Source organism: Callionymus lyra, chromosome 2 (assembly GCF_982586985.1).
Source record: "Callionymus lyra chromosome 2, fCalLyr1.hap1.1, whole genome shotgun sequence".
In the NCBI taxonomy this organism is placed as follows: domain Eukaryota; kingdom Metazoa; phylum Chordata; class Actinopteri; order Syngnathiformes; family Callionymidae; genus Callionymus; species Callionymus lyra.
In genome coordinates, this window is record NC_141819.1 from 29,889,967 (window position 1) to 29,903,549 (window position 13,583).

Sequence of the window (13,583 nt, forward strand, 5' to 3'; positions counted from 1 at the left end):
AAAACAGAAATTTCCCTGAGAGTGTCATCTCAAAGGGATCAATAAAGTGCAGCCTAAGTCTAAGTAGACTGCGGGTCTATTTTCACCGTAGCAGGTGGCGGAAGGTTACGAGGGTCATGCGACTCACAGGTGTACCAAGTGCTGTAATTGATCTGACCACTGGAGAGGTTGCGAGTGCGATTCCTGTCACGGATTATTCAATGTTTGTCTGAGAAACTTTACTATAAACGTGTCCAGGTCCACAGAGACATGAAGTTTTAAAACAGATTAAAACGCTCGAGAGGAAATTGTCGCCGGATGTCGCAGGAGGTCGTGGAGCGCTAGTGCGTCTGCGCGGCTCGATGAGTGACAGCAGCGGCAGGAGGAGGAAGACGGACGCGCACTTGTTCTTCAAGATCGGCGTGGATGGCACCCAGGTCCCGCTGAGCGCCGGCGGAACTGCGTCCAAGTGGAGAGTCGGGGGGTGGGTGGGGGGTCTGTGCGTCAGGATCAAGGACATGGACGGGAAGGGCACGTTGAAGATGTTCTCCAGGAAGAAGCGGGAACTGATCAAGACCAACTCTATCTCCAAGAAGAGTCGAGCAGGAAGTCCCGGGCCTCACACCAGCGCCTCCTCCGTGAGTGCCTTTCATCTCTTTATCTCTGACACATCAAAGGCGCTCCTTACCTTTTTTTTTTTTTACCTTTAATACATCAACGTTTACGTCACGTGTGTGGAGAGAATGAACGACACTTGGACATCTGTCCGTCCATTCTGGTGGTGCTCGTCCAAAAGTTGCAGCTCAAAGTTTTAATATTGTCCAGTGGTTTATTCTGCTTTAATCGAGTTAAAAAAATGCTTAAATGTTTAACTAGAGGTAGATTCAGACGTTTCTTCAAGAGTAAGAAGGTAAAGAAGGCAGAGACTGAAGTGGGAGATGACAACCAGCTTCAAACAGGGATCCTACCAGTAAGACTTCACAAATTATTTTAGTTTAAATGTTAAAAACAATTTGGACTTGCATTGTTTTTGTCGTTTACGTTGTGTCTTCACCGTTTACACACTTCTCCGCTCAGGCAGGAAGTTGTTGCGCCACAACTCTCGCAGGATCTTGTGTCATTTTTTTTTTCTCCTACGTGTTTACTTTTTGAGTCTTTCAACGACAGTGTTTGAGAACTTGAACCGGTGCTGCAACAGTATTCCTGTCAATAACCCTGTGATCCTCCTCTTCCCTGCAGCTCTCGGTCCTCCAGGAGCAGTACCGCAGGGATGCTGGGGACTCCAGCCTCCCCACCTTGCTGTCCTCCTCCTCGCTGATGCTGACCCCGAACTCTGCCGGGCTCCCGGACTCGACCCTGTCCTGCCCGGGCACCCCCAAGATGAACAGCGGACAGGCTCCTGCGGCCACCATGAGGAGGCCGACCGCCTTGAGCAGACACGCCAGCGCCGCAGGTACATCCTCTCACACTCTTTTATAGCATCTATGGACTTTTACGTTCACTCGGGGGGCCACACTTTATGAAGTGGATGTTGTCAGGGGCCATCACGCCAATATAAAGGCGTGAAAAGTTTAAAATAAGTCAACTTTTTTTTTCTTTTTTCAAATATTTCTTTTTCTATTCACTTACTGGTATTTTTTATTTAGGGGCAATAAATACCCACAAAAATGGAGGAAAAAAACTCCTAAAAAAGATGCTATTGTTGTATTTAGACTAGCGAATTAATAGAAATCAATCAATCAATTTAGTTGCATCTTTAGATGAGATTGACTTTATTGATCCCTTCGGAAATCTCATTTGGGAAATTAGGTTTCCTGTTCACAGCAGACAAGTGTCATAAGAACAAAGCAAACTTAAAAGGATAACAAAGGGCAAATATACGGTAAGGAGCATACATCAAAGGAAATGACACAGACTGAAAATGATACACACACGTGTGTGTGTGTGTGTGTGTGTGTGTGTGTGTGTGTGTGTGTGTGTGTGTGTGTGTGTGTGTGTGTGTGTGTGTGTGTGTGTGTGTGTGTGTGTGTGTGTGTGTGTGTGTGTGTGTGTGTGTGTGTGTGTGTGACAATATTTTATAAAAAAATTAAACTGACTTTGTCACCGACTTGCATGACAATTATTCTCCAACCAATCTTGATTTACTGCAGTAATCCTGAATATCCAAATCAATTTTCAACATTTTGTTATGAAATACACATTCTTGAGTATGTATTTGATTGATATCCCTTTATTCTTCCCTCATTGGGGAAATTTGAATGGTTGCAACAAAAGATTAAACATACCGTACAAAAATTAACAATAACAACGAAGACATTAATAAATGAAAGGGGCAATAAATACCCACAAAAATGGAGGAAAAAAACTCCTTAAAAAAGATGCTATTGTTGTATTTAGACTAGTGCGAATTAATAGAAATCAATCAATCAATTTAGTTGCATCTTTAGATGAGATTGACTTTATTGATCCCTTTAGAAATCTCATTTGGGAAATTAGGTTTCCTGTTCACAGCAGACAAGTGTCATAAGAACAAGAACAAAGCAAACTTAAAAGGATAACAAAGGGCAAATATACGGTAAGGAGCATACATCAAAGGAAATGACACAGACTGAAAATGATACACACACAGAATAAATGTGTGTGTGTGTGTGGGTGTGTGTGTGTGTGGGGGGGTGTGTGTGTGTGTGTGTGTGTGTGTGTGTAACAATATTTTGTTTTCTTGCAAATATAGTTTATATTCAAACTAATTTTACATTTTCTTTGCAGTCTTTCTAAAAATAAAAAAAAATTAAACTGACTTTGTCACCGACGTCCATGACATAATTATTCTCCAACCAATCTTGATTTACTGCAGTAATCCTGAATATCCAAATCAATTTGCAACATTTTGTTATGAAATACACATTCTTGAGTATGTATTTGATTGATATCCCTTTATTCTTCCCTCATTGGGGAAATTTGAATGGTTGCAACAAAAGATTAAACATACCGTACAAAAATTAACAATAACAACGAAGACATTAATAAATGAAATGATGATAAATATAAGGACAACAAATCTGATTTATAGGTCTCAGAAATATATAAGTTTAGATTTAATTTGGATTGATTTCGGCTCCATCCTTCAGGTGTGTGTTAAGATTTAAGTTTTTATTGGCAGGGTTCCCTCTGCAGTCTTGGGTCATGAATAAAGTTCAGAGTAGAGGGGCTACGACTCCCACCTCCTCCTCATCCTCGCCTGAGGGTCCGGAGAGCACCGTCATCGAAGTCGAAGACATCCCAGCTCTGCTCAGAGACGTGCAACGTTTCGCCGAGGCTGTGGAGAAGCTGAAGGACGTTGTACTGGCTGAAGGTAAGAGCAGCAACACTGACTTGATCATGTTGTCTGTAAAGGAGGAAACGCTGAATCAAATCTTATCCTGATTTATCGCCTGTAACATAAAAACAAAACATTATTTTGCCCCTAAATGGTGGAACGCAGGGATACAATACAAAAATGAGGGTCAAATTAATCCATAATGATTTTATTTGTTGTCCACCCTGGAGCTCAAGAAGCTTCTGCTCTACTGTGCGCCGCCATCTTGGAATTAATGTTTCTAAATCTACTGTATCTAACATTCAACATTTGCTGGCCAGTGTGACCTCTTTGGATTTATGTTCACGTCCACAAAAGTATAGTGAAGTAAACGTCACGTCTTTTTTAGTTCAGTATTATAAATGTATTTAGTATATTTAATTATTTTAACCTCATTTGATTGTACGTCTTCTGCTTTAGACATCATTTTTGTATAATTTAGTTGGATTACTTTTATTTGATCAATCAATCCTCAAAGTTATGATCAGTGTTTGGAATAAATGTGCACATTAAGTCAGATTATTAATTTATTTTAAACCTTTACTGAGCCCAGCATTCTCAAATTATTATTATTATTATTATTATTGTTGTTGTTATTGTTATTAATTAATTTTGGAAGAAGAAATAGTTTGCATCAATGATGTTTACTGGCTGTTTCTTCAGTCATGCGGTAGTTGATTTTTAACGTTTGTTTTTTAATCAAAATAGTTAATCAAACGTGTCAATGAAAGTAATCAAGTGATTAAAGAACTTGATTTGACTTCACTTCCCTGTTAACTTGTTGTACTCGTCTAATGTCGACATGAGGCATATTTCTAAAGCAACCTGGACGTACACGGTGTGTATTCAGATTCCCTATCATTTTGAGTTTGGTGGCTCGCCTCGTCAGTCCCTCTTGCAACGTGTGTGTGTTGCAGATTACAGCTTCACATGGGAAAAGACGACATCAATTCGCAAACGAAACAAACGCCTCGTTTTTTTTTGTTTTGTTTTTTTTCTTTGTCACTCCAGTAAAGTGCAGCGCTTCCGCAGCAAACCACGAGTACTGAGCAGGAAGTTGGCTTGTTTGCTGCAGTCCTCCTTCCAAACACCTATAGACGACACATTTGTAAAACTCATTTTAGTTTTGTACTCTTTTTTTTTTTTTTTTAAAGGTCAAACAGGTTACCATGAAATAGTCTTGTCTTCCAGTCAACTCGCGGCATCGTTGTCGTTCACCCTTAAAGGTGGGAAAATGAGTGACAACATTCTATATTTACCCTTTAAAAAAGCAGCATACAGCAACATGCTGGCCTCGACCTTCCATATCATTGGTCCACATGTTCAGTGCAGACTGTTGCCTACTTCAGGACCTGTTCTATTCCTTTATGTGCAGTTGACACAGCAGCAGGTTCACAACAGAAAAAAGGAATAAACATGCAGTGCAAAAAAACAAGGGTAACAATGAAACGATATAAAATTGCTGACATTCCAATTGAATAAGCCGCCATATTGCCGTCTGAGGTACAAGTGCATTATGGTCTGGTGGCGTGTTTGCTCTTCTGAGAGGAAACGACGTGAGAAGGAAGACAGATTGCAACATTAGACTAAAAAGAGAAGTAAGATGGCAAAGCCGTTTTCTCCACTTAAATTCAAATGACATGAAGATTTATTTTTATTTTTGTAAAAAATGACACCAAGAATACTTTTTTTTTTATTTCCTCAGAGTTTTTTCTTTCTTGCCCCTGTGAATAACTCACTCCTCTTTAAACATGGCTTTAAACATATTTTTTTGGGGCAAAAGTAGCACATGAAATTATTTATTTAAAAAAAAAGTTCCGTATTTTTCTTCTGATTTGTGACTTAAATTAGTTTGTTTATATCAGTGAAGCCGTCCCTCACTACATGGCCACTTAACCTACTTTCCTCCTGATCTGGTGTCTGTTTTCAGGTAAGGAGAGTCGGCGTCCGGTTGCCCACGAGTGTCTCGGTGAGGTGCTCCGAGTTCTGCGTCAAGTCATCAACACTTACCCTCTGCTCAACACCGTGGAGATCCTGACCGCCGCTGGCAAACTCATCTCAAAAGTCAAAGGTGTTTTGCTGGAAATACAATATCATAAAGACATAGTCTTTCATTTTTGACTCGTTAAAACATGGCTTTTTAAAACCTTTTTATTGTGATTGTACTTAAGATAACAGGATCGTGTTGACCATTTCTTTGCCTCAGGTTTCCACTATGAAGCGAGCAACGATGGAGACAAACAGGACTTTGAGAAAGCTATTGAGACGATTGCAGTTGCTTTCAGCAGCAAGTAAGTCTCCTGAACATTATTCTTAAATGTTGTCTTAACATAATTAGCCAGTTCATCTCACTTATTCTTCAGGGGAAAAGTTTTATTTTTAAACTGACCCAATATAAATGACTTACAGGATCAAAATCTAAAGTTGACCAACAAATTTGGTTTATGAGAAGTACATTTTCTTTAGTCACAAACACCATTTTATGCCCCTTTTGTAACCATGGATTTGTTGCCTAAATCATGTCCAGAATTGCCTCATGGTAAATAAACTCACTGTCGTAGAATCTGTCGAAAGATTTGAAAAAGCAGCTGAAAACAGGAAGTGTTTTTTCACATCTGACAAACTGTAGGTACAAACTGTTTCTTCCTGTCATAAGATTTTGTAATTGATATTGTGGTTTATGTTTTGATATTTATTCTACGTTTTCTTTTTAACCAAAGTTTTTCATTTAACCAGATTGGCACCAACATTTTTTTTCAAATCAGGAATTTAGTGGAAATGTCTCGCATGTTGTTCAACCTCTGCTCAGGGTTAGATGTTTGTAACTTTGGGAGGAAGTGATCGCGCACAGTCGGTTGAGCTGTGCCCGTCATGTCTGCTTCCTCATTTTCTCTCCTTCACTCTTCCTGTGTGTTAGCATGTCCGCGTGCTAAGAATCAAGTCAATGATTCACTTTTCTTTTTGTAAACACAAACACAAATTGATTCTCAGCTAAACTTTTACTGTTCAAGACGATCATGAAGCTGTTCATTCAGAACATGTTACGGGTTTTGATTCAACCGTTTTACCAGTTGTACTTAAGCATCAATACTTGACATTTTCATGTTACTGTGTCTCCTGTAGCGTGTCCGAGCTGCTGATGGGTGAGGTGGACAGCAGCACTCTCCTCTCTCTGCTGCCCACAGAGAAGAGCCGGGTGAGTTTGAACCCTCGTCGTGGCAATACTTCAATAAATATCTGATCTAAATTGAATGTCAAGACTTTTTGTCAATAGTCAATGTATTCATATAACCGGTTCAACACAGTTTTCCTTGACAAATGCAAGAGAGAAACGGATTCAATGATGAAATTATCATAAAATCAAGTTTAATCTTTTGACCTGTTGGACACGTGTGTAATGACTGAGAATGATGTGAAGGTTTATTTTAACAACTTGAATCAGTTGATTTAAGGCTTGGCTCAGTTACTGATGTATCTTTTGTACAGTCCATGGAGAACTTGTGCGTCACAGCTGGTGAAGGAGGCACGTTCCGGAGTGACCTGCATGAGTTGGGTGAGTTTTCTGTTGTGGAATCACTTTCTCACACCATCTTTTATCAACGGTCTTATGTTGTTTCAGAAGCTACATTTTAGAGAAAACCTCACGAGTTCTGACTATTGATGTGACTTGAATTTAAATTTTTAACATTTTTTTTATTTTTAGAGTTTAATACATTAATTATGTTTATTTTTGCATCAAACGGATGCATCAAATACTATATTGTTTTTTGGGTATAATAATCTCTTGATATAAAAATTGTGCTTAATGCCTGTTGAGCAGTTTCTCATTCCATTGCATTACTAATGATTTTCTTAAAAATCAAGTGGAGCCAGCACTAGATTTGTAGAAGGGCCATTATATTTTATGGCATCAATATGAATGTACTTGTTTCACATGGTCTGTGATGATTCTGACGTGTTCAATATTGTGAGTAGATGTATGTGTTTTTCTAAAAGAATGTCTTTGACGTGCAGGCAGAGGCGAGGAGGTGGACGTGATCCTGCAGCGCAGTGAGGGAGGAGTCGAGTCTGCTTTACTTTACGCCAAAACCATCTCCAAGTACATGAAAGACCTAATAACTTACGCTGAGAAGCGAACATCCCTGGGTAAGAGTCTGAAACCTCTTTTTTTTTTAAAAAGTTTTTTTTGTTCTTTATCATTTTAGCAAAGTTTATATTTTATCCTCATGTTCACAGAGATGGAATTTTCCAAAGGTCTCCAGAGATTGTACCAATCCTGCAAACACAGCATCACTCATGTAAGCTACACAAGTCATCAAACTTGGATCATTTCAGGACTTGATTAAAAGTGTATTTCTTTTCAGCCTTACATGCCCCTCTTTTCCATCTACTCTCTGGCTCTTGAGCAAGACCAGGAGCAGAGCGTGGGCCTGCAGCAGGCCAACACCACCCTGCACACGCAGACCTTCATCCAGGTACTGATGATGGCACCTGATCACAAATTCAAAGCAATGTTTGTGTCGTGTTTTATTAACTTTTCTTTAATCTTTTCGCAGCCTCTAATTCAGCGCAAACATGAGCATGAGAAGAGGAGGAAGGATATCAAAGAACACTGGGTCAGAGCCAAGAGGAAGCTTGTAAGAGTTATTTTACTGGGCATAAAACTTGTGATGTTATACAACGTTAAAGACGATGATGGTGTTTTGCTGACTCAGATGGAGTGCGAGGCGAACCTGAGGAAGGCCAAACAAACCTACATGGCGCGCTGCGAGGAGCACGAGAAAGCCAAATGTGCTACCACTCGAGCCGAGGAGGACGGAGGAGGGTCAACGGGCAAGTCGCTGGAGAAGAAGAAGCGTCTGGAGGAAGAAGCTCGGAACAAGGCTCGGACTTTTTTTTTTACTTTCTTGGACTTTTCTTCTTAATTGCAAAACTTATCTTATTGAAATAAAACACAAAAACACTTACTTGGATCACCTGACACGTCCAGAAATGTATTAAGACAAAATGTTTTAACTATACAAGTAATTAAGACAAATGATATCTTAAAATGTTCGCTGGTTAGAAGACTTTTCTGGACTTGTCAGTTGAACGTAGAGCGTCATTTCCTCTACTAAGATGAAAACTTTTTTTTATTGAATTGAGCCAGATCTTGATCTAGCCATAATAGTTTAATTTAACATTTTAAATGTTCAAACTTTCAATTTTGTTTTAATGAAATGTTTTTTTTCTAACCATTAAAATATTTATTGTTTTAATAATTCGGTAATTAAAAACAATATACTATTTTTTATTTATAGCCTTTTAAATTCAATATAGTATATATAAATATATTGGTATAATAGTGCCACGACTATTTGATTCAATTATAAAGGTTATGGATTAAAAAATATTTGATTTAATTATTTTATTAGAATATAAATAATATATAATTTATATAAATAAAAATAAACGTTTTAAGCGTTTTTAATTAGAAATTTTAGAATAATTTTAATAAAGATTTATATCTGATTTCTTTTATTTTTAAAAAAGATATATAAAACTGAATTTATATGAACAAAATTTAAATATTATAAATGTTAAGTGCAACCATGTAATGAACACATAGTTCCGGAGTGTATTGTCTGTTATCCCCTCATTTAGATGCTACAATACTGAACAAACGTCTGTCTGCAGGCAGACGAGGCTGAGGCCACCTACAGGACGTGTATAGCTGACGCCACAGCTCAGATGATGGAGCTGGAGCACACGAAGGTGACTGTGCTCCGACAGCTTCAGGACATCATCAAACAAAGTGACCAGACCCTCCGATCGGTCAGAACAAAACTCTGCAAGTTTTTTTTTTTTCTTATCTTCTGCTGCCATATGTCAAGTATGTTTTTTTGTTTCGTCGTCTCACAGGCAACCATCTCCTACTACCAGCTCATGCACATGCAGACCGTGGCCTTGCCGGTTCACTACCAGACTCTGTGTGAGAGCAGTAAACTGTACGACCCTGGTCAGCAGTACGCCGCTCATGTGCGAGACCTGCAGCTTCCGGACCAGCCGGCCGTCAGCTACACGTTTGAATCCTACTGTCCGTCCAGCGCCGTGTCACCGTAAGAGTTCAGCGTCAAGTAAACGCACCACACAGTCACATTGGTTAATTTGATTTGCCTTCCAGACACAACCAAAGACGGAGAATTGACAGCGTCACCTTGGAGCAGATGAACAACTCGGACAGATCCTCGACACACACGCCTGTAGAGCACAGAGACACAGAGCTGCAGCACAAGAGTGAGTGAAGCGTCTCCTCACCTCGTCTTCTGAGCGTCACAAAACTCATTTCCCTGATCTGGACAGGACAAGCACACAAGTCGTGGGGCTCAACAGTGAGTGATGACAGCGTCACAGGGGACGCTGGACTGGAGTCTCCCACCGCCAGCACGGGTACAAAGATGCATTTAAACTCTAAAATGAATCAGAATTCAGCCGTAGAGTTATTCAAGTGACGTCTCTGTTGCATCTCTTTCCAGCCGACATACGAAAGATGGCTCGGACGTCGTCCTCTGGAACCGTTTCATCTATTGAAGATGCAGATGAGAAGGAGGGGAACGTCGCCTCCTTTGAAGCCACCACCAGTGAGTTTGGTCCTTCATATACACATATATGTGTTGCAATGTTTTTCGTGTCTGAGCAAACGCATCATCTCACCGAGTGGTCCTTGTACCACTGTGAGCAACATCAAACGTCTTCAGGCCAGTAATGCATCCATTCTGTATTAACTTGAGATAATTATTGATTTATATCATAAACCATTATTATTATACGCGTACTAGCTAAAATATTATGATTTGATGATCAATTTCTCTATATTCAAATTATATATATTTTGTGGGATAGTCCACATCTTCAAGAAGAGATCATGTCAGTCCATGATTGTTACCCATGGAAAGTATTCATTCATCACATTACATTTTCTATTTAAATGAGCTGAAACCTCTGAACTGGCTGACTTTTAAATTGTTCAACAATAATTTGATGAATAAAATGATCAACTAGACACAAATAAATTGATCAACAAATGTGTATTTTAAACGATACAGAGTATGACCCTGATAATGAAGGATTAAAGGCAGCTGGAGCGTAGCTGACGCGCTCTTAATTTGAAAGTCTGAAGTTTATTTCCTACTTCTAAATTACTTGTTGAATTTACTGTAAAGTTAAGTAACCTGAACAATTATTAGCTTGATCGCAGTATGATGTCTGCACTGTTGTTAAGCGCTTTGTGACCCTGGTCTGTGTGTTATGAATAGTTAGAGACGCCAAGACCTGCATGTGCTGCTTCTGATTGGTTAATATTGCGCGATGCCTTCTGCGATTGGCCAAAGTTTATTGCCATTAAAAACAAACGAGTATAAAATTGGTAAATATAAGCCTGTGATGTGAGAATTGCTCAAAGCGTGACCCTTGACAACTCTGGTTCCCGGTGGTCTTCAAACCGACCTGGACTCGCGAAAGCTACCAGACGCCTGCACCCCAAGTTTATAAAATGCACTGTCACCTCCTGATAACAAATGTCATCAGCTTAATATAGGGACAACCAAAAATCCGAGTTTAGATCTTTCTTTTCAGTGCGCGACCAAAACATTTCTGTGCACGGAGTCCCGATGAGCTGTGTTGGTGTTTAACGAATGCATGACGTGTTGACGTTTGCTCCTCAGACATGAACGGCATGGACCCTGACGTGGTGGTGTCCACCAGACCTTTCCGTAACGTGGGCTTGTCCAAAGCAGCCAGAACCCACCGGCTGAGGAAGCTGAGGACGCCGGCCAAGTGTCGCGAGTGCGACAGCTACGTTTACTTCCAGGGCGCCGAGTGTGAGGAGGTAGGCCCTTCTCTGAAAGATGGATGTTTTTTTTCATTGATTAGCAGTGTCTGGAGTAACAGCCGCTCATGTCCTCAGTGCTTCCTGCCATGTCACAAACGCTGTCTGGAAACTCTGGCCATCCAGTGCGGTCACAAGAAGCTGCAGGGTCGACTGCAACTGTTCGGTCAGGAGTTCTCGCAGGTGGCCAGCAATGCCAGCGACGGCGTCCCCTTTATTATCAGCAAATCCATCTCGGAGCTCGACAGACGAGCCCTCAAATTGAAGGTGAGGGAGAACCCCCTTGAATCAAATCCCCTCTTCATCTTCAATGGTTATCACACGGTGTGTGTTGTTTACAGGGCCTTTACAGAATCAACGGAGTGAAGTCGCGTGTGGAGAAACTGTGTCAGGCTTTTGAAAACGGCAAAGAGCTGGTGGATCTTTCGCAGTATTCCCCTCACGACATCAGCAACGTTGTGAAGCTCTACCTCCGACAGGTGCCGCTTTTCTAAACCTTATGTAGAGCTGCAGCTCATTTCACTCTCTGCTTCCACCTCGTCTTCCCAGCTGCCAGAGCCGATCATGCCGTTCCATCTGTACAACCGCCTGATGGGAGTGGCTAAAGAAAGTATGCAGAGTGGCGGAGTCGAGTCTGGGAGTTCTCTGGTGGATCGAGGTCCGAACACGGAGCCGGGGATTTTGGCTCTCGTGGATAAGCTGAAGTTGCTTTTAACAGAACTGCCCAAGGCCAACATTATGACACTACGCTACGTTTTCCGTCACCTCATCAGGTCTGTGTCACAGCCTTTTTTTTCTGTACATGAATTTGAAACATTCGCACGTCCATCAATTAACTTTTGACGCTCGTAGGATTGTTGAGCTGGAAGAGGACAACAAGATGAATCCCAACAGCTTGGGCATCGTGTTCGGACCCTCCCTGATGCGTCCGCGTCCGACTGGAGCCACCATATCTCTCTCCTCTCTGGTGGACTACCCCCACCAGGCCCGGATCATCGAGGCTCTGATCGTTTTCTATTCCTATATCTTCCAGTCCAAAACCTCCCAGCAGCACAAAATCTGCAGATCGACTTCAGTCTGTGTGGAGCAGGTCAGACTGTCTTGTTATAAAGATCTCAGAAGTTAATGTCATTACTGTCGCCCAAACCTGTTTAATATTGGTTTAATTTTTAATTGCAAAATGGAGCGGGAATAATCTTTAAAACATGCCAAAATGTTTTTGTACTTTTTTTTTTTTAACTATAAAGATGACACTAATTTGTCTTCATTTCATCACAACAGGCTGAGACCGAGGACAAGAGGAGAAGCTTGGCAGATGAAGAGGAAGGAGGTAGAGATCAGAGGAGCAGTAACGCAGACAAACTGAATGAAGGATGTGGTGCGTTTAAAGAAAAATAATAAATATGACCTGAAGACATTTTGACAGATATCTGGCCTGTTAAATAAATTTGTGGGTCTTCTCTCCTCTAGGCACCTCCTCAGGGTCATGTGGCTCCAGCGAGATCCTGTCTGACTCCGAGCTGGAAGAGGGCAGCCACAGGATGCTGATGAAGCAGGAAAGCCTGGCGAGTGTGGACAATGAGCTCAGCATCAGGGACAGTCTGGACCTGTCCAACCAAACTGCAGCCGACTCTGACCTTGAGGATGGTGCAGAGAGTCAGCCGGCTCTGCCACAGTCTGGACTCCCAGATGATGATGATGATGATGATGAGGGTTGTGGTGATGATGATGAGGGTCATCATGAGGATGAGAATCTGAGAGTCACCTTAGCTGAGCTCAACATAAACCAGTCCAACAACAAACACCCGAGGTCCCCTGTGTCGAACCTCCTGGGACACCCACTCAGCCGCTTATGTGGGAAGATCTTACCCTTGAGTCGTAACCGAGAAAGGGAACCAGATTACGTCTAGTCATAGAAAGACTGTAAATAGTTCAAGTTACATATGTTTGTTTTTTTACCTTTTTAAATGCAGCTCAGGCTTCAATCTCAGGCTTTGTCAGCCAAGTCACGTCTCCTAAATACATTTACATCTTTGACTTTAATCTTTTGACGTTGCACTCTTTTCTTTTTTTTAATGAGTTTGTTTTCCTAAATTATCACAAATGGTATAAAGTGCTTTATGAATGGGCGGAGATGGTTTGACTGGTTGGATTGATGTACAGAACATTTTAAAACGTTTCTAATACATGTCTATGCTGTTGATTTAAATCCTTAAACTTTTAATAAATTTAAGCATCTTGCACTTGTGCTTCATTTCTGACTCCAAGAGTTTTAATTGTTCAGAAGTTTAATGTAAGCAGGAGATGAGTAAGAGTTGATGTGATTCTCCTGTTTGATTCTAGACGGTCACGGCAGATTTAATCTAAATAAAATCACGGTTC

The 13,583-nt window shown here is 40.8% G+C and overlaps 1 protein-coding gene across 1 annotated transcript; it reads left to right on the plus strand.

Moving 5' to 3' along the window:
• Positions 1–333: 333 nt before the first annotated feature.
• On the plus strand, positions 334–13,455 carry arhgap45b (Rho GTPase activating protein 45b). Its single transcript, XM_087784551.1, has 24 exons — positions 334–617; positions 1,219–1,432; positions 3,140–3,331; positions 5,265–5,405; positions 5,541–5,625; positions 6,458–6,530; positions 6,821–6,887; positions 7,349–7,480; positions 7,571–7,632; positions 7,699–7,809; positions 7,891–7,971; positions 8,050–8,217; positions 9,011–9,148; positions 9,236–9,432; positions 9,498–9,610; positions 9,677–9,763; positions 9,850–9,954; positions 11,038–11,201; positions 11,280–11,468; positions 11,543–11,680; positions 11,751–11,974; positions 12,054–12,291; positions 12,483–12,579; positions 12,672–13,455. Exons 1-24 carry the CDS (start codon positions 342–344, stop codon positions 13,109–13,111), a joined length of 3,732 nt encoding a protein of 1,243 aa, XP_087640677.1. The 5' UTR covers positions 334–341; the 3' UTR covers positions 13,112–13,455.
• The last annotated feature ends 128 nt before the right edge of the window (positions 13,456–13,583 follow it).

Bases quoted from the DNA above. Each gene is read 5' to 3' on its own strand.
- arhgap45b (XM_087784551.1), top strand. From the start codon at position 342: ATGAGTGACAGCAGCGGCAGGAGGAGGAAGACGGACGCGCACTTGTTC. The intron at 6,531-6,820 runs GTGAGTTTGAAC...TCTTTTGTACAG, and splicing joins TGCCCACAGAGAAGAGCCGG to TCCATGGAGAACTTGTGCGT. The intron at 11,469-11,542 runs GTGAGGGAGAAC...TGTTGTTTACAG, and splicing joins GACGAGCCCTCAAATTGAAG to GGCCTTTACAGAATCAACGG.